Source organism: Rosa chinensis, chromosome 1 (assembly GCF_002994745.2).
Source record: "Rosa chinensis cultivar Old Blush chromosome 1, RchiOBHm-V2, whole genome shotgun sequence".
In the NCBI taxonomy this organism is placed as follows: Eukaryota; Viridiplantae; Streptophyta; class Magnoliopsida; order Rosales; family Rosaceae; genus Rosa; species Rosa chinensis.
This window is the reverse complement of record NC_037088.1, coordinates 56,224,544-56,244,460: the sequence shown is the minus strand read 5'-3', so window position 1 is coordinate 56,244,460 and position 19,917 is coordinate 56,224,544. Positions and strand designations below refer to the sequence as shown.

Here is a 19,917-nt window from a genome sequence, read left to right as displayed (position 1 = left end):
TCAGGTCGAGATGTTTTAGTTATGTTAATTCTAGAATTACTTAAAAATCATGATTTATCAATGAAAAGATTGTGGTAAGAAAATAAGAACATAAAATTTTGACCAAAAAAAAAAGTGTGCTATATATAGTTCACAGTTTTGAGTGAAAATCATGGTTTTAGACAACTTTTTTTTTTTTTTATGGTAAAAATTATGTATTGTTTATTAAGGTTCATTGGTTTGGACTCAAATTAAGTTTTTTATTTTATTTTATTAGATAAACAACTCAAATGTTACAACTAGTTTTTTGTGAGTCGAACTCACAACCTCACATTTATGGAGGGGAGACTATGCCACTAGACTACATAATACAGTGCAATTAAGTCTATTCTAGTGTATGGATAAATGGATATTTCAACTTATAAAAAGAAATAATAAATGGAAATTTCAATGTTAAAGTAATTCTGGTCCTAAACGGCACTTCGTGAGTTTGCAAGCAATTTCTTGTGTGGAAATCATTGCAAGTTCGATGAACAAATATAACTCGTATGAGCAAGATAATAATCACTGCCTACTGGCAAAGGTGTAGTTGCAGGTTTGATCTTACATATATCTAGTTAGAGAAATGTTGGCTTGATCTTATATTGTGATCCTGTCTCGGATTTGGTAACCGAAATTCAAGATTTGTTTTCATGGCTCTCATATCATTGAAAATCTGGGAGAGCTAAGCTTCTAGTTCTAACAAACTGCTTTAACTAATTCACAGGGGCCTTGCCTTTCGTGAAGTTATTGCAATCAACATATCTACTTACGTCCACATTTGAAGTTTTAAACTTTTAATTTCATCACCATCCTCCATAATACAAAATACAAATCCTCAAATAAGTCCATTGTTCTGTTGCGGGCACTCGCTTTTGACCTTTTCTCTTCTCTTGACCTGTTCATAATCTCTTTGTTAGTTTTGGTCATTAGCATATGTTGATGTATATTACCAAACTTTGTTTACACTGTGTCTCTGTCTTGAACATCATTTATATTAGAGAAAATTAGATATACACCAAAAAATATAAGCTTCTATTGGAGAAAACCCATAGATATTTTTCTTTCAATTTACACCCACTCTGCAATTCTGCATGAGCAAACCTTCCATATAGAATATATGTCTATAATTAATAGTTTTTCTCATTTTTTTATATATCTAATATGCCCTTATGAATATGGAGAGTTAAATCAAGTATTTTCCTTAATCTTATCCATAATCAATTACATCCTTAATTTCTTCCTTACTTTATATTCTGATTATTGATTTGAGTATATATTTCTATATGGTCGTTACAATAGTAGTTCATTTCCAACACAAATTTCAATTCTTGTTCTCCTTATATGTAGGTATATTCTTTTTAATAGAATTTCAATTTTCTTTTCTTTGATGGGATCAGTTACTGTTTCAAAAAATGGAAAGAGATTTTGATTCAAACGCTTGAAAGAAAGGGTGGGAGATTTTGATTCAAACACTAAGAGAAAATGTTTTCTTTTAAGATACTTAGTATGATCTCAGATATGGTCTCACGTCATTCAGATTTCCAGGGTTGAATTGCGGCAGCAGCAGCATTACATAAGTTATATGTTGCTTGTGCTGTATGAAACTGTAATGCCTGCCTATTTGACCCTCTCAGGGCATGCACTCGTTTTTTCAAAGATGAGATTTCTTATAAAATCAAAAACGCTTTGATCAGCTAATATGTTTTGTTCCGTTCGATCTTCTTTTCTAATTCTCATTCCAAAGGATTAATGAGTGAATGATCATCAATTCTAATCAAATGGGTCCTGCAAAAAAGGGTTTAATGCCCTTACATTTACGTGTACTCGGCATTTTGGGTTCTCAATTCTAACCTTAATAGTGAGGAGACGGTTTGTTATTTTCCGTATTGAGACTTGAGCTAGCTATCATCCTAGACTCTGTCATGTGAAGTCCTAATCTGCACTTGGATGACTGAACTGTGACAGAGGGGGCACTTAAATTCACAATTTCCTACAAATAAAATTTTAATACTATATTAGATCACTAAATCTTAAAACCGGTACCTTAACCTATCAAAAAATGAACTAGCAATACATATCACATATACAAGTGTACAGCTACATATATTGATGTATAATTATGAACCAAGCTCATCACAATGTTAGTGGAGCATTTTATAATTAATTTTTTTTTTTTGGGTATATGTGGTTATTAATAATGATGCATGGAGTCCATAAACTCATACTTGACATTTTCTCAATTCCCTCTTTTATGGGTGATGAAATTAGACACGTTTAAAACATTGAACACCATGCCATGCCACCAAATATTGGTTTAATATAGAACTTATCACAACTTTGAATTGCATGTGCACATAGATTGTGCATGGCTGCATGCATTTATCCAAAGCCGCAAGTCCTCCTGGAAAGCCAGAAGAAAAAAACTTATATGGAATATATATATATATATATATATACACGAAAATGTTCTGAAGAGGACATTCGCAACCCAGAAAAAGTGCGAACGTCGCTCCTTCGGTCTCGATCGAGCGGCGACGGCGCGGCGCGGCTTGCCGGAGGGACGCCAGGGGTCGTGCGGAGGGGTATGCGGTGCGGTGGAGTCGCCAGCAACGGTTCTGCGGTGCTGCACAGAACCTGCAACTGCAGGTGAGGTGGCTGCCCAGAAACCGGCAAGCCCGACCTCCTCCAACCTCAAACGCCGCCCAGAAGAGGTCTGGGACGCCTCCGGCCTCCCTCCGGCCAGCCCTGCGCCGCTGTCGTCTCCTGAAACCCGCCTGCTGCGTCGACGTCTGCACTTTAGCGAATTGCGGACGTCCGCTTCAGAACCCGCCTATATATATATATATATATATATATATATATATATATATATATATATATATATATCACGTTATTGAGAATCAAAATTTGGGATTTGTTATGATGTCTCTAAAATTATATATTATTGAATTCTTCAGAGTACAAAGATCTTGACTCATTCACAGCCTAATAGTCTAGTAACTGTAAACCCTTGAAATCAAACATTCACATCCACATTTCAAGTTTCGCATCATCATCATCCATAATTCCATAAATTATAGATCCTCTGCTATTCTATTAGAATTGTTCATAATATCTCTTTTGGTTTTGTTTTGTTGCTTGTATGTGAACCTATACAATCATCAAGACAAAATGAACAACACCATTTCAATACCTTCTGACCTCATTCAACAACTACTACGTCTAAGTAAGTGTTATTAATACGAAATTCTCAGGACCAACACGGTCACACTAGCTAGGGTTGTCGTCGATCTCTGGGCATAGACAGTTACATGAATGGTATTATATCGTGCTTCTGATAAACATTTGAATTGGTCGTCTGCGACTTAATGTTATATACTTATATATAGTTGAATGCATGGTCAACTAAAACTGTCTCTTTCTCTTCTGCTCTACTAATTTAAATGGAACAAGGCGCTAGGTAGATATATAAACTTGCTCCTTGTTGATATATATGTGTGATTTCCTTATTGCTAAATGTACGTGGGCACGAAGACAATTAATTACCATCTCTTTAGTTTTCGTTCAGTTCTCTTTCTCAATAAATGTGTGAGGTAATCTGTTAAACTGTTTGAGAAAAGGTTAAGTATGTGCAGTCTGAGGGGGAATGACAGTCACACAAAAGACGAAGGTATGCAAGCTTAGGTGTGCGTTTGATAAATTGCCCCACAAAAGCTAAGACAAGAATTACAAATCGCAATCGTCCGTACTTCATAAATTCCACTAAATATTGGAGGATGTGGGAGTAGTCAAATTCTGCTGGGCCTGCAATTAAAGCGATTAACTCCGTAGTTAGTATGACGTTAAATTTCAGTCATGAATGCGACGATTATTACGACAATAACTGCGTACAAGGATTATGATTAGAAGTGCGCAATGAATGACTATCATAAATACGCAATGAATGACGGTCGTAAGTACGCAATGATTAACTGTTATTAGTGCAGTAATAATTATCATTATAAGTGTGTAAATAAATGCAGCCATCAAAGCATAAATAATGGCGGCTTGTTCCCGAAGTAAGTCATCGCCCATATAAAGGAGGCTTGACGTCCAGGTAATCCATCGAATTCCAATTCCCTCTACTCCACTCTAAGAAACGTACTGACTTAGGCATCGAAGGGTTTTCTGCAGGTTCCCCCCCTTCTCCTCGAGCCGACGTTCAAACTCCAGGTCAACGCTCGAGGGAAGCTTCTTGATTGTTCCCAGGTCAGCTCCTGCTCCAGTCCGCATTAATTGTTGGGTCAAACTCCTCAATGAAAATTTTCACCTCCAACAGTGGATTTATACACGTACTAACTTTCCAGCCTAAACCTAGCTAGTTTGGTCTTTAAAGTAGAATAAATCTAGAATGCTCATAATATAACAATTGTGGCGACCGGGCGACCGGGCGACCGGGAGCCTGAGTGTTATCAGAGCTTTTTCTCCCCATATATGATGCATGCATGTCAAAAATTATATACATAAAGACTGAAAGCGTGCACTGCATTCCAGTGATATATATATATATATATATATATATATATATATATATACATACATACTTATGAACACATGCATGTTCAAACCAATTGGAGTTTATACGGGGATATGCAGATCTTTGACAAACCAGTCATTAATCATCTAATTAATAACATGTACTAATACTATTTATATCTTATATATATTTGATAAGTCTATCCACATATGTACATATTGAGAAGTTATCACAATAATGAAGCACATTCCTTACTTGACCAATAAGATTTCATTGATTTCTTGAACCACAAGCTGCAATAGTACAAGTACGTGTTCAACATGCGTATTTCTGGATTCTGGCAACGACTTGCTATCAGATGTTGGCTATAGCTTTGCGTATTAACTTGCTTGATCAGGAGCGACTCTAATCAGAAGCGTCTTTATACTCCAAGTGATCGAAGACCTGGAATTCTTTAAATTAAAAGATGAATTAATCGATCCTATCGATCTGTATCAATGGACTAAATTAATAATACTGATCAAGGGAAACTTGATCTCTGTTAATTTCCAGGTTGCTTCGCCTAGATAGTTGAAACAAATATATATTTTTCTCTTACATTCCAACTTGAATGGATATGAATATGAATTGGAACTTGGAAGGTGATGTCTTTTGCCAAACAGTCGGACATATTATTTTGCAAAATGGTCGGTTTACACAACGTATTAAAACCAAAAATTTCTTGATCAACGGCTGGTATTCATAGTCTGATAATTAGTTAAAATAAAACTTAAACTATCAGCTAGCTGTCATGTCAATTTTCCACGCATTTGGATAAATATGAAGAGGAAAGAATTTGACTTCTTGTTTGTAAATTAAGAACGAAGAAGTACGTCCATGCTTCAAGTTAAGATGGTTCAAAAAAAAAATTCAAGTTAAGAAAAACAAAAAACTTGAAATCGTCCAGGGTTTGCCAAAAAAAAGAAGAAAAAAGAGTAGAATAAGAAATTCATTTCAGAAAATGTACGTAAAAGTAACTGGAAGTCAAAATATCACATGATTTTTACCCTAATTATTTATACTGAATAGATTTTTGACGAAGTTACGAGTACCATATTCTATATGTACAGCTGCGTTTCAATGCTGCAGTTTGATTGAGTGCTTGACCATGCTTCACTGAATATGATCTTATACCAATAATAAACAAAACCCAGGAAGTTCATAAAAAAAACAGGGTAAAGCTATGGTATGTTAACATTTCTCATACATCAACTATTTTTACTCCTCTAAGGACTCATGTTATCACTTTGAAGACTAATATTACTATTTTCAGGACTCATATGGTAAACTAAGCAAAATTTACCACTTTAAGGACTCATGTTACCATTTTGAGGACTAATATTACTATTTTGAGGACTCATGTGGTAACTAAGAAAATTTACTACTTTAAGGACTCATGTTACTACATTGAGAACTCATTTGACCACTTTTAAGACAATTGTATGCATGTCATACGTTAACACATTGTAGAATTTTCCAAAAAAACAAACCAGGAAAATACCATGCAAAAACTGCTTGACCAAGCAAATGAAATGAATTTAAATTTTGAATGACTACTGCATTGCTAGTTGTGTCTTTATCCGTGGATTAAGAATAATTCTTAGTCTTAACTAATTTATTTATAAAAGCATTATATACAAAATGGACAAGTCAATTCTAAGGAACAAATCAAATCCACCTTCCTCAATTGAGAACTGACAGTTATTTTCTATAAAAACCTCTTCAAAACCAAAAACAAGGACCAGAACCATAACAAGTAAGCACTCCTCTCAATAAAGCATTTCTTCCCCAACCTCGTTTTCCGAGCTTCGCACTTCATAGTCGATAATGCTAGTCTCAGAGACTGCGAAGTGTGGTACTACTGCACTCCCACCACCGCCAAGAAGAGGAATGTCCAGCCTCTTCTTCTTGTCATCCAACAAAAACCTCTCTTTTTCTCACTATTCACTTTCAAGCTCTTTTGCTGGTACCACCCCTAGCCGCACCTTCTCCTTGTCGATGATGGAAGAAAACATTGAAAATGCTGAGGCCATCATCACCAAATGGGATCCAAGTTCCTCCTCGTACACCAAGCTCACCTTTGTCTTCCAGCAAAGCAGGAAAGAAGCCAAAGAGTTCCTCAAAGCCATCAAATACTTGCGTAGTGCTATGCATGCTCTACTTGGCGAAAGGCTTCCATCCAGCAAGCTTGTGCTTGCTCAAAATCTAATGCAAGTAGCGATGAAAAGGCTTGAGAAAGAGTTTTACCAGATATTGTCGACAAGCCGTGATCAGCTTGACCCCGAATCAGTTTCAAGTCGATCCTCAAGCAGGACATGTAAATTTGATGATGAAGAAGAGGGTGAGGCCAGATCAGAAGATGAGCTGGATATTGCTGGCGAGTCAATTACAGAGGTTGAGAGAGTCTCAGTACTTGCCATGTCAGATCTGAAGTCAATAGCTGATTGTATGATCAGTTCTGGCTATGGTAAAGAGTGTGCAAAGATATACAAGGTTATCCGAAAGTCAATGATCGACGAGGGACTATATCACCTTGGAATCCGGCGGTTCAAGTCTTCTCAGATTCATAAGATGGATTCTGAAGCACTCGAAAATGAAATCAACAACTGGATGAAGGCTGCAAAGATTGCTGTGAAGACACTTTTTCAAGGAGAGAAAATTCTCTGTGATCATGTGTTTTCAGCATCTGAGACCATCAAAGAGTCATGCTTCTATCAGATAACCAAAGAGGGAGCAACAACCCTATTCAGTTTTCCTGAACTCATTGTGAAGAACAAGAAAGTTCCAGAAAGAATTTTCGGGCTAATGGAACTCCACGAAGCAATCTCTGATCTGTGGCCGGAGACTGAATCAGTATTCAGCTCTGAATCAACCTCAGCTATCAAACTTCAAGCTCTTTCATTATTGCTCAAACTTGGAGATTCTGTCCGTTCTCTTCTTTCTGATTTTGAATCAACAATTCAAAAGGACTCTACAAAAGTTCTAGTCCCCGGGGGCGGGATATACCCACTTACTCAAAAAGTGATGAACTATGTAACTTCACTAGCAGACTACGGTATAATTCTCAGTGATATTCTTACTGATTATCCACCACCAGCAAACTCCTCATTTCACGAAACCTCCTTCAAGAGCCCAATGTCAGATGAAGGTTCAACACCAGCAGTGTCAGTACACCTAGCTTGGCTCATTTTAGTTCTTTTGTGCAAACTTGACATTAAAGCTGAGATTTACAAAGATGTGGGTTTGGCATATCTCTTCCTTGCCAACAATCTTCACTTCATTGTTGAGAAGGTGCACCATTCACCCAACCTGAAACTCCTCCTCGGTGAAGACTGGGTAGCTGAACACACGAAGAAGGTTAAACTATATGCTTCAAACTACGAGACCACAGCCTGGACAAAGGTCTTATCATCATTTCCAGAGAAGCCATTCGAAATGTCTTCTGAAATGGCAAAGGAGTGTTTTAGAAGGTTCAACATAGCTTTCGAAGAGGCATATAGGAAACAAACATCCTGGATCGTAGAGGATGTGAAGTTGAGGGATGACTTGAAGGTGTCCATAGCGCAGAAACTAGTGCCAACATATCAAGAATTTTACGACACATACTTGGTGATGCTGACTGAGGAGAAAAATTTGGAGTTGCTTGTGAGATTTTCTCCTGATGACTTGAGCAATTACTTGTCCGATTTGTTCCACGGGACTTCTACCTCAGTCAGTTCTACAGCATCTTCATCATTACCTCCGAGGAGCTGCCTCCCTCTCTGAGATGATTTAAGACTATTACAATTCAAACTGAACTATTTTGACGGCTAGTGGATATAGTGAGAATAAGAGCAGCCTTCTCAAACTTCAAAAATATTTGTATGATTAGATAATCCAGTCGAGTACAGATGAATGACATCATTTTACAATACTATCCCTTCAGACCCACCCTATTCATGACCCTGTTGCTTTGGATCAACTTCGAGATTGCCAAGGTTTAATTTAAACTGAATCATGATCATACAAATGAGTGAATGATAAATCCTGTTTGACTGGTTGTTATTTCAATGTTAGAAATACATATATCAAAGCAACAGGGTCATTGAGCATAAGGGTATCTAACTGCAAAGTCAAACAATTGCAAATCATAAAAGGTCATTGAGCAACAAAAATATTCATTCTGGTCTTTAGCTGACCAATCTAGTTAGTTAACTCTTTTGTTTCACGCCTACTTGGTGCCTTGGCCTAAAATGAATACTGTGATGCAGATATTATCTATAGTATGCTTACCTGGATATATGAAACATGCATCGGTAACTATAAATAATATGCACAAGTTTTATGGAATACTGTAATAGTTTCATGACTGATTGGTTCCTACTTCTACTTTGAGATATGATAAAAATGATAGATTTCAGCAGGTAATTAAGGAAAAATCGACAAAAATCTGAATATTACAGGGGATATAGCAAACTTCAGGGGTTCCTCAACTCAGTTTAAACGAAAGCAAAGGCTTCCATTAAAGGACCTATAAAATCATGTTATACAAGTTTATAATAAAAAGCTATACCATTACCAGCTGCTCTACTGGTGGCCTATGAATGGATTGCCAACCCGTAAGAATGTGGAGAACACCTTTAAGAGAATCTGAGGCTGCTTCCATAGTCCAAAGTGGATAAAATTCACTTGGATGGAACATGCATTCTTCACTGAACCCTGTTAATGTGCATGGTTGGGCTCCATTCAGGAATACGTCCCCCTCAGATCTTATGAGGCCAGATTTCGCCACTTCTCTGTCTGCAGCCTATTGGAAAATTCAAAACATTTGAGACAGAATGTGTTCACAGTCAATGACATGCAGCCATTTTTTTACTTCAAGAACTTGAAACGAAACTTCACCTATGCAGTTTAGAGAGAAGATGGTCATGTACCTTTTCTGTATAATATTCAAACGTCTTCTTCTTCGTTCCTGCTTCATATATGTTGCATTGAGAGTATATCTGACAGATACAATTCAACTTTTCAGAATCTGGAACTCAATCAAAGAGATAGTTAAAAGACATCAGATGTTTCAAAGCCTTGTTCACCTGGGATTCTACGCTGGCACAAACAGCATATATACCCCAGTTACGAGTGTAATTGTTGTAAAGATGAACTTTCCCAAATCTAACACGAGGTTGCCTTTGCCTTGTCCCATCAAAAAAACAATGATGAATAGTGACCCGAATGCATCTGTCACCAACATGTGAAGGGTCCGCTCCAATAAGCATCGTCTTGTCATGTTGATGGAAGTAACATCTGGTGCCAAGGGAAGAAAAAACCCTTTAGCTCATTCTCCACATTATATCCTATAAGATGAGATATTTTAAACCCACCTAGAAATAGTTATGTCTGTACTTTGTCGGGTGATATCTATGAGTCCATCATCATAATCACGAAGGCTGCATCGGTCAATCCATATATGCCTGGAATTTGGTTTTATCTGAATGCCATCAACATCATGTCCTCTACCACCTTCAAACTCAAGGTTGCATATGATTATGTGTTCACATTCCTTCAGTCTAAGGCCCTTGCCTGTGAGCTTTACTCTCTGCCCTCGGCCATCAATTGTCTTGTAAGATGACACACTTAAGTAAGAAGAGAGAATAATGGTGCCTGAAACCTCAAAGACAATCCAAAGTGGTTCTTGTTTCCGGCATCCTTCACGAAGTGAGCCTGGACCATCATCTAAAAACCAAAACATAACATTTTTTTTTTATCCCAATGCAATTAAACATTCCTTCCTACCAATAAACAGCACATGCAAACCAAAAACAAAGTTTTCTACAACCAACCCACTTTCTCAGAAATGCCATGATATTCAACTCTACATAGCTCATTTTTAACTTTCTTTAATAAGAACCAAAATAATTTTTATTCTCAGTTTCACCAACAGATTTTAAAACTCAACACTTTCAGATGTTAAAATTAATGTGCTGTATCTTAATGTTGCGATGAACTGTGAGAATAAAAAGCTAACAGCCGTGTGATTTAGGAAAAGATAGTAATGAATTTGATGGATAAATATTGAGGGAATTTAAAGCCTATATAAAGCCCAGTGAGCATGTGATTTTGGATGTTCTACATTCTTCTAACATAATCTGTATCGGAGCCTAGTGAGCTACGTCCAAAACATGAGAGTTGAGTTAAGCTGCCGAAATCACTATGATCAGCACGAGCCAATCAAGAAGTGCTTTTCTTTTTCAGCATCCTTCACCAATTGGTATCTTGGGAAGGAAAAGTTAGTTGCCATTGATGTAGTAAATAACTTCTTCAAATCATACAAGAATTCATATGCCATTGTTGTAAGCACAGGGTCCATAGCTCGTAATTGGTATCTTGGGAAAGAAAGTCCATGATGCTCCCCAACTGTTTGTTCCACTCTGGGGACTGTTCGATGCTGTTCACAAATAGAAGATCCCTCAAACAGCAAGCTATCTTGAAACTGAAGTATTTGGTAATAACTCATATCGGCTCAAGAAATGAAGCTTATGAATGTTGCATGCGACTAGAGGATGAAAGAGGATATGAAGGTGTTCGGCTTTCCAAACACCTCAAAAAAAGAAGCAGCTCTGGCTCTCACAACGAACCCCAAGTTCTAGTACCAAAACTTCTTCCACTAAAAGAAATATTCTGCTACCTGGTGGGCTCTAGGCTTCAGAAAAGAAATAGTACCAAGAGCCAAAAGGTAGAAGCAATGGGAGTGGCATTGAATATGAAGGCTGGAATAGAGCACTTCTGTATCCACCCCGGTGGAAGACTGGAAGAGCAATCATACATGGAATTGGTAGGAGCTTATCATTAAGTGAATATGATCTTGAGCCATCTAGAATGGCGCTTCACCGATTTGGTAACACGTCATCTCCTGGCTTTTGGTATGCTTTGGGATATTTGGAAGCCAAAAAGAGACTTAAGAAGGGTGATAGGATTCTTATGTGTAGAATTGGGTCAGGTTTGAAGTGCAGCAATATTGGTTGGGAAGTACTGAGGGAATTGGATGATGCCAATGTTTGGAAAGGCTGCATAGATAGTTACCCTCCGGAAAAACTAAACAATCTTTTCATGGAGAAGTTTGGTTGGTTCAACGATCAATCTCTAAGCTTTGCTAGAGTTGATTGGTCCCAGTTATTTGCTCAACATTAGCTTGCAGTTAAATTTAGATCTTTTCCCTGAAAACTATATGATGCAGCAATATTCATTCTTAATATGTTAAACTTAATCTGTTGTGTGGATTGTGTCTTAATATTGTGATGAATTGTGAGAATAAGAAAGCCAAGAGTCATATGATTTAGAAGAGACCTCGAGTTCTGTAATGAGCTTCATGAATAAATGTTGAAGAACTTAAAAGCCTATATAAAGCCTTGTGACTTGTGAGCATATCATCTGGGGATATACTCTATTCTTCTAACATAATCTGTATCAGAGCTACGTTGATCAGTATGGTAAGCACGAATCAAGAAGTGCTGTTCTTTTTCGGCATCCTTCATAATTTTGATTTTCCATTAATAATATTAAAAAAAAAAAAAAAAAAACTGATCTTGATTCTCACTTTCTCTAAATTTCTTTTCTTTCTTTGTTTTTTTTATCAGTATATAACAATTTCTCAATGCAATCGCAGCAGCAGCAGCTTATAAATATCGAAAATTTTCGAATTTCTTAAAGTTTCAAACTTCAATAACACAGAAGCAAACATTAATATTCGAAACTGATTGTCCTAATTCCAAACCAAACATAATTTTTTTTCTGTCAGCATGAAACCCAGACTCAATATCAATCCATGAATTACATACTCTAAAATCACTAACCCTTAATGATCAAGATAAAAAAAATTGATAAGAATATAAGGCAATACACGAAAGCGCAATCAAGAAATTTCATAAACTATAGCAAATTGGGGTGAAAGGGGGGGGACCTGCCAATGTGGTGACGAAATAAACCGGGCCGTGTAGGCCTCCGATAGCGAACCGGCCGAACCCCTCGGCCCGGCCGGCCATTGCTTTCAGATGGGAATCCACGTCAGCATACGGTAGCGAGGTCATGTCCGTCTTCCTCTATGTATCGCCGGACTGGAAAATTTGGCGGTTACAAAATTTACCAGAAAAAACGATCAGAAATATGGGGTATTTCGCTACTTGCCTCGATATTTGTATATTTGAACTTCCAATTTTACCAAAGTAAAAAAGTTAATTTTGCCGCAGTCAAAGGCTTGGAGCTGGGTTAGGCCTCATCATATGGCCCTTGGGCCCTAAGCCCGCCCGGCCCTTCCATTAGGGCGGGCCGGCCCGACCCTTTTTTATTTAGGGTAGGGTATGGGTCACACAAATAAAGCCCGGCCCGGCCCTAAAATTTATATTTTATTTTTGTTATTTTCTATTACATGTGTTATATGTATAAAAGTAATAAAACTATGGAAGTGTAGAAAATTATTTCAATCTACCATATTAGGAAATGAGTCTTTTAAATTGAGCCACATTTTGAGAAGAAAAAAATAATTTTTTTTAAAGAATTAACCGTTAATTCGGCAAAAACGCCGCCGTTTTAATATAATCTTATGGGTATTTTAATATTTACCAATAATTACTGTTAACTAATTAACTGTAATAATTACAAAGCTATTATTTCAAATTGGACAATATATTCATGTAATACCAATTTTGAAATAAATCAAGTAATCAACATAACTAAAAATAATCAATTGGTCGAGTTGAAACCTTTTTACCAATGTAATGTTAACTTCTTAATGAGCAAAATAAGGGACGAAATGGAATTTTTTTAAATGAACCGTTGGATATTGTTTGCATATGAATATATGTTAGTGGTAGAAATTTTAACAATTTCCGCATTCGGCTGGACCTCGATCTACCCAGTCAACTCAATAACCTAAATAGAACATAAAACAAATATGTTCTTAACCAGTCCTTGGCAATTCACTTTTTTCGATCTTTCAGCTCCCACACTCTCATGGGTAGGGGGTCTACTTATGGATGTCAAAATTCCGCAACGTTTGTCCGCGCATGGTGCCGCTCCCCTTAGGGAAGTTTGCTTGTGCAAAGCGTTGACCGCTCCATTAGGTGCCTTATTCACGGCGGATCGGCCTAATTTCTTTACACAATACCTATCACTATTGTATAAACATATAATAATTTTCAGATTGATCGATTTTCATTTCAAAATTTTTGGATCGCACATGATCCTTATATGTCTTGTAATGTAGTATAACTAGTTTATTAGACTTGTTACCCTCCATGAGCAAAGTGAGGGACGAAATGGAATTTTTTAAAATGAACCGCTGGATGTTGTTTTCATATGAATATATGTTAGTGGTAGAAATTTCAACAATTTCCGCATTCGGTTGGACCTCGATCTACCCGGTCAACTCAATACCCTAAATATAACATAAAACAAATATGCTCTTAACCGGTCCTTGGCAATTCACTTTTTTCGATCTTTCAGCTCCCACACTCTCATGGGTAGGGGGTTTACTTATGGATGTCAAAATTCCACAACGTTTGTCTGCACATGGTGCCGCTCCCCTTAGAGAAGTTTGCTTGTGCAAAGCGTTGACCGCTACTTTGGACGCCTTATTCACGGCTGATCGGCCTAATTTCTTTACACAATACCTATCACTATTGTATAAACATATAAGAATTTTCAGATTGGTCGATTTTCATTTCAAAATTTTTGGATCGCACATAATCCTTATATGTCTTGTAATGTAGTATAACTAGTTTATTAGGCTTGTTACCCTCCATGAGCAAAATGGGGGACGAAATGGAATTTTTTAAAATGAACCGCTGGATGTTGTTTTCATATGAATATATGTTAGTGGTAGAAATTTCAACAATTTCCGCATTCGGTTGGATCTCGATCTACCCGGTCAACTCAATACCCTTAACAGAACATAAAACAAATATGCTCTTAACCGGTCCTTGGCAATTCACTTTTTTCGATCTTTCAGCTCTCACACTCTCATGGGTAGGGGGTCTACTTATGGATGTCAAAATTCCGCAACGTTTGTCCGCGCATGGGGCCGCTCCCCTTAGGGAAGTTTGCTTGTGCAAAGCGTTGACCGCTCCATTAGGTGCCTTATTCACGGCGGATCGGCCTAATTTCTTTACACAATACCTATCACTATTGTATAAACATATAATAATTTTCAGATTGGTCGATTTTCATTTCAAAAATTTTGGATCGCACATAATCCTTATATGCCTTGTAATGTAGTATAACTAGTTTATTAGGCTTGTTACCCTCCATGAGCAAAATGGGGGACGAAATGGAATTTTTTAAAATGAACCGTTGGATGTTGTTTTCATATGAATATATGTTAGTGGTAGAAATTTCAGCAATTTCCGCCTTCGGTTGGACCTCGATCTACCCGGTCAACTCAATACCCTAAATAGAACATAAAACAAATATGCTCTTAATCGGTCCTTGGCAATTCATTTTTTTTTATCTTTCAGCTCCCACACTCTCATGGGTAGGGGGTCTACTTACGGATGTCAAAATTCCGCAACGTTTGTCCGCGCATGGTGCCTCTCTCCTTAGGGAAGTTTGCTTGTGCAAAGCGTTGACCTCTACTTTGGACGCCTTATTCACGGCGGATCGGCCTAATTTCTTTACACAATACCTATCACTATTGTATAAACATATAAGAATTTTCAGATTGGTCGATTTTCATTTCAAAATTTTTGGATCGCACATAATCCTTATATGCCTTGTGTAGTATAACTAGTTTATTAGGCTTGTTACCCTCCATGAGCATTGTCAGATTAATCAATTTCCATTTCGAAATTTTTGGCCCGCCTGAATAAGCCATATTCTTTTTTCTATTTTTTAATTACGTTTCTCTTTTTTCTATAATATGCAATTTATCTCTTTCTTTGTAATTGATTTCATAAGTTTTGTTTTCTTTAATTTATGTTTTCTTTGTTAGACAACAATTAATATTGGGAGATTTATATAGATAGTTAATTGAATATAACCACCTTAAGTAATATTAATAAATGTTATAAGTTACAAGTATTATATTAATGTAAAATATGTTCAATAAAAAACAATGAGTCTTTTATCACCAATATATACCATTAAGCCATATTTTGAGAAGAAAAAAATAGTGTTTTTTTTTTGTTAAACAAAATAAGGCCCTTTTTGGCCCATTTCAGCCCTATTTCGCCCTATTTGAGGGCCGGCCCTTTCGGCCCTAACGGATCGGGCTTTTCGGGCGGGTAAGGGTTAGCATATTTAAGCCCTGGCCCGACCCTACCCGGCCCTAAATTTTGTTGACTTTGACTAGGCCCGGCCCGACCCGACCCTAAGCTCTAAAATTTAGGGTAGGGCCGGCCCTAGCCCGGCCCATGATGACCCCTAAGCTGGGTTTACAAATGACGTGGTAACTAGTGTAGTGACATGTGTCTTTTCTCGGTTTCATCGGAGGAGAATCTGACTCCTGACTTGGCTTAGTCGACATAGCACTATTGCTCACTTTGATAGGGTTGATGTTTATGGATAATCTGAAATGATGCAACTTCTTATAGGGTCGTAGAGTTTTGGCGAGTCTGTTGGATAAAGTGGTTTGATTGTACGGGGATGATTTTATTTGCTTTTCGCAAAAAATTTACTTTGATTAAGATATGACTAAGACTATAGCTACATTTGGTATTACCAAATTAAATAAATTATTATAGTCAAAACTTGAATTAGTGAATAGTTGCAAAAACTTATATTACACTATGGAAAAGTGATTTCCAATTAAGAACTACAATTGAAGTGATCGAACAATAGTTACCAACTAACTCATGATATAACGGTAATTCTCTTTGACAACATTTTAAACTTCAAACTTAAACCTAACATAACTTGGTGCTCTGTCGATCTACGTACTCCAATTCAAATTTCATCGAATCCAACATACTAATCTGGCTCAATGCAGTTTGCCAAACCAAAATCTTTAGAAAAGAATCATTCGACTATCTCTTTATCCTTTTTTATATTAGAACAAAAATATTTAAATTTAAGATCTCATTTAACACAATGGAATTAGCCTTATATCACAGTGAAAAGAAAATTGAACTTTAAGCTTGTATGTGTTGCATCCTATATATGTGGCTTAGATCATAAGCAAAACTGCAAACGTCTTGATTCCACGGTTCTTCGGTATAACATCTCTATGTTTCGTTTTTGCATTTAAGAATCGGTGACTGGCACTCCCTCTCAATATTTGAGAGAGAAACTCCAAGCATTTATGTCTCTCACTCATTGTTGAAATTCCTACTTATGGATGTGTTTACACTTTACAGCCTATACATCTATTCTAATGAATACCTACTACTTTGTTTTCTTGATCAAAATGTATATCGATCTATTACATATATGTAGAAGCTAGCTAATTGTAAAGTTGTGTTGGTGCCAATTTCGGCATCAATGAGTCAACGGAGGTTCCGTTGAAATCCAAGTGTAAAGTGGTGGGGTTGTTTTCTTCAAGTGGGCCTATCTTTTCCTTCGATTAGTTTGGCTACGTGAGTAGCCCTGGTCGTCCACCTGTGACTGAAGGTATGCCCTGGTAGTCCTGTGCCTAGCCTTGGTTGTTCACCTCTTGTGACTGAAGGTATGGCCTCGGGCTTCCTTCACCTGATCCTGGGCCTCCAAGCTACCTTGTTTGGTGAAACTGATAGTCTCGTCTCGGACTTCCTTCACCTGGTGTTGGGCTTCCTCCACCTAATGTTGGGCTTCCAAGCTCCTTTCTTGGGTGGAACTGATGGCTTCACGTCGGGCTTCCTCCACCTCGTGTTGGGCTTCCACCACCTCGAGTTGGCGGAGCTCTATGGAAAGGACTATGCATTTTGGCATAGCTTTCGGAGAGATGAGAAAGTTGAAGTCCCCCTTTCTGCTTGTGAAGGATTGATATTTATAGGAGAAGGAGTAGTTGAGATGTTGAGGGAAGGCATGGGTTCTTCCTGAAAATCAGGGTGTCAGCCCCATGATTTCTGCTTCCTGACACTCCATCTGACAGAGTTGGAGACAGATGTCACAACTATGTGGTCTCTTCCTCTCACGTCACTTTTGGACCATGCCCTCCGACCATACCTATCATCAGAGCGTGACACCTGGCCTAATAGGTAAGAGTTGGCCCTTGATTTCCGCTAACTATGTCTCCTTTGCAATCACTTTGTCTAAGAGTGATCCTGGTAGTCGAGGCCTTAGCCTTGAAGGTTGTGGCTTCTAAGCTTGGGGGCCGAACTCTTGGTCTTGAGGTTTGAGGCTTGGGATTATGCCTCTCTAGTAGTGAGGTCATGATATGTTTTTGCCTTGCCATCCAAGATGGTGAGTCAATTACATGGTGACCGTACTTAAGAGGTGGAGATCCAAGGTTGAAGACTTGGAGTATCAAAGTGAGGCATTTCACTAGCTAGTCATGATTATTTCCATCTTAGAGTTATCTTTTCTTTCTTGATGAAAGGTTTAAGTGCGTTGAAAGGTCAGAGTCCTACGTGGACTCTTTGACATTTCAACGCGTACCACGTGGAATGGGTTGAAAAGTCAAAAGTATTTGTCGAACCAAATTATTACATCAACAAGTTGTTATGATCAAGTATGACTGAAGCATGATAGTTCATTACTATTTCTAAGAGAAAGCCGGAGAACTCATCCACTCTCTATTGCTCTCATATACACAAGTACACACCCACAGAGCTAGCTAGGGCCGTGGAACTCTTCATGGAAATGTGTCTACTCCTGCTTTCGTTTGCTTTCTCCTGTCCTGCCTCTGTAACTTAGTTCTCCAAAGGAGAGACCAGTGCTGTTATCTGCTGGCCTATGAGTGCTACAAGGCCACAGAGGACATGATGCTCAACAGTGATTCTTGTGCCAAACTCGTCTTGCGGAACAAGAATCTGGGATTGGAAGAGTTCAGGCTAGGTTTCTCTGGAAAACTATTGTCAATTCAGGCTTAGGTGAAGAAACTTCTTGCCCAAGAAACATCGTCCAAGGCCGAGAAGAATGTCCAACTCGAGAAGACTCGCTCGCAGAAATGGATGAAATCATCTTTGCCACAGTTGACAAGCTTTTTGCCAGGAACAGTTCGATCCCTCCATCACAAATTGACATTCTCGTCGTCAATGTCTTCATGCATGTTCTCCCCTGCACCTTCTCTACATCCAGAATACTAAATCGTTACAAGATGAGGGAGGACATCAAGACCTTCAACCTAGCTCTCTGGAATGGGCTGCAGTGCAAGTCTAGTTGCCATTGATGTTGTGCAGAATTTGTTCAAGTCATACAAGAATTCATATGCTGTTGTTGTCAGCACTGAATCCATGGCTCCTAATAGGTATTGTGGGAAAGAAAAATCCATGATGCTCACGAACTGTTTGTTTCGGGCAGGAGGGTGTTCGATGCTGTTCACAAATAGAAGATCCCTTCAGCACCTAGCAATGTTGAAATTGAAGTGGTTGGTCAGAACCCATATTGGCCCAAGTGACAAGGCTTATGAATGTTGCATACAACTTGAAGATGAAAGTGGACATCTAGGCTTTCGACTTACCAAACACGTCACAGAAGCAGCAGCTCTTGCTTTCACAGTGAACCTCCAAGTTTTAGTGCCAAAAGTGCTTCCACTAACAGAAATAATCCGATACCTGGTGGCTTCTAGGCTTCAGAAAAAAAAAACAGCAGTACCAAATGCCAAAATCTAGAAGCAGTTGGAGTCGGTTTGAATATAAAGGCTGGAATTCAACACTTCTGTCTCCACCCTGGTGGATAAATGGGATAGGTAAGAGCTTATCATTAAGCGACTATGATCTTGAGCCATCTAGAATGGCGCTTTACAGATTTGGTAACACATCAGCTGCTGGCTTTTGGTATGCTTTGGGATACATGGAAGCCAAACAAAGGCTTAAGAGGGTGATAGGATTCTAATGAGTGTGGCTTTGGAGCAGTTTTAAATGTAATAATAATGTTTGGGAAGTACTAAGGCCCCTTGATGATGTCAATGTCTGAGAGAGAGCTCCATAAACAATTACCCTCCTGAGGACATAGCTAATCCTATCATGGAGAAGTATAGTTAAATCGACGATGATTATCTAAGCTTTGTTAGGCTTCATTCCAAGTTATTTGCTTAAATTTTAATATTTTCCTAAATTGCATGTTGCATTAATGTTAATGCTTTTAATTTGTAACAGATTATATTGTGCTACGACTTAATATTGTAAGGAGTGGTGAGAATAAGAAAACTAAGTGTCATGTGAGTTAGGAATCCTAGCCTAGAGTGTTATATGAATTAATATGTTGAGGGCATATGAGAGCCTATTTAAAACCTTGTA

The 19,917-nt window shown here is 37.9% G+C and overlaps 2 protein-coding genes and 2 pseudogenes across 2 annotated transcripts; 3 read left to right on the top strand and 1 right to left on the bottom strand.

The window, feature by feature from the left end:
- Window positions 1–6,165: 6,165 nt before the first annotated feature.
- LOC112182562 (probable pectate lyase 4) lies at window positions 6,166–12,646 on the bottom strand. The gene is made up of 6 exons (XM_024321071.2): window positions 12,510–12,646; window positions 9,934–10,285; window positions 9,646–9,856; window positions 9,490–9,558; window positions 9,135–9,362; window positions 6,166–8,337 (listed from the first exon to the last, which is right to left on the bottom strand). The coding sequence occupies exons 1-6, from the start codon at window positions 12,634–12,636 to the stop codon at window positions 8,251–8,253; spliced, it is 1,074 nt and encodes a 357-aa protein (XP_024176839.2). The 5' UTR covers window positions 12,637–12,646; the 3' UTR covers window positions 6,166–8,250.
- Window positions 6,404–8,238, top strand: LOC112182559 (exocyst complex component EXO70H1). Its single transcript, XM_040507658.1, has 2 exons — window positions 6,404–8,185; window positions 8,227–8,238. The coding sequence occupies exons 1-2, from the start codon at window positions 6,404–6,406 to the stop codon at window positions 8,236–8,238; spliced, it is 1,794 nt and encodes a 597-aa protein (XP_040363592.1).
- Window positions 10,299–11,821, top strand: LOC112182561 (annotated as a pseudogene).
- A 5,099-nt stretch (window positions 12,647–17,745) lies between the features above and the next one.
- LOC112170284 lies at window positions 17,746–19,594 on the top strand (annotated as a pseudogene).
- The last annotated feature ends 323 nt before the right edge of the window (window positions 19,595–19,917 follow it).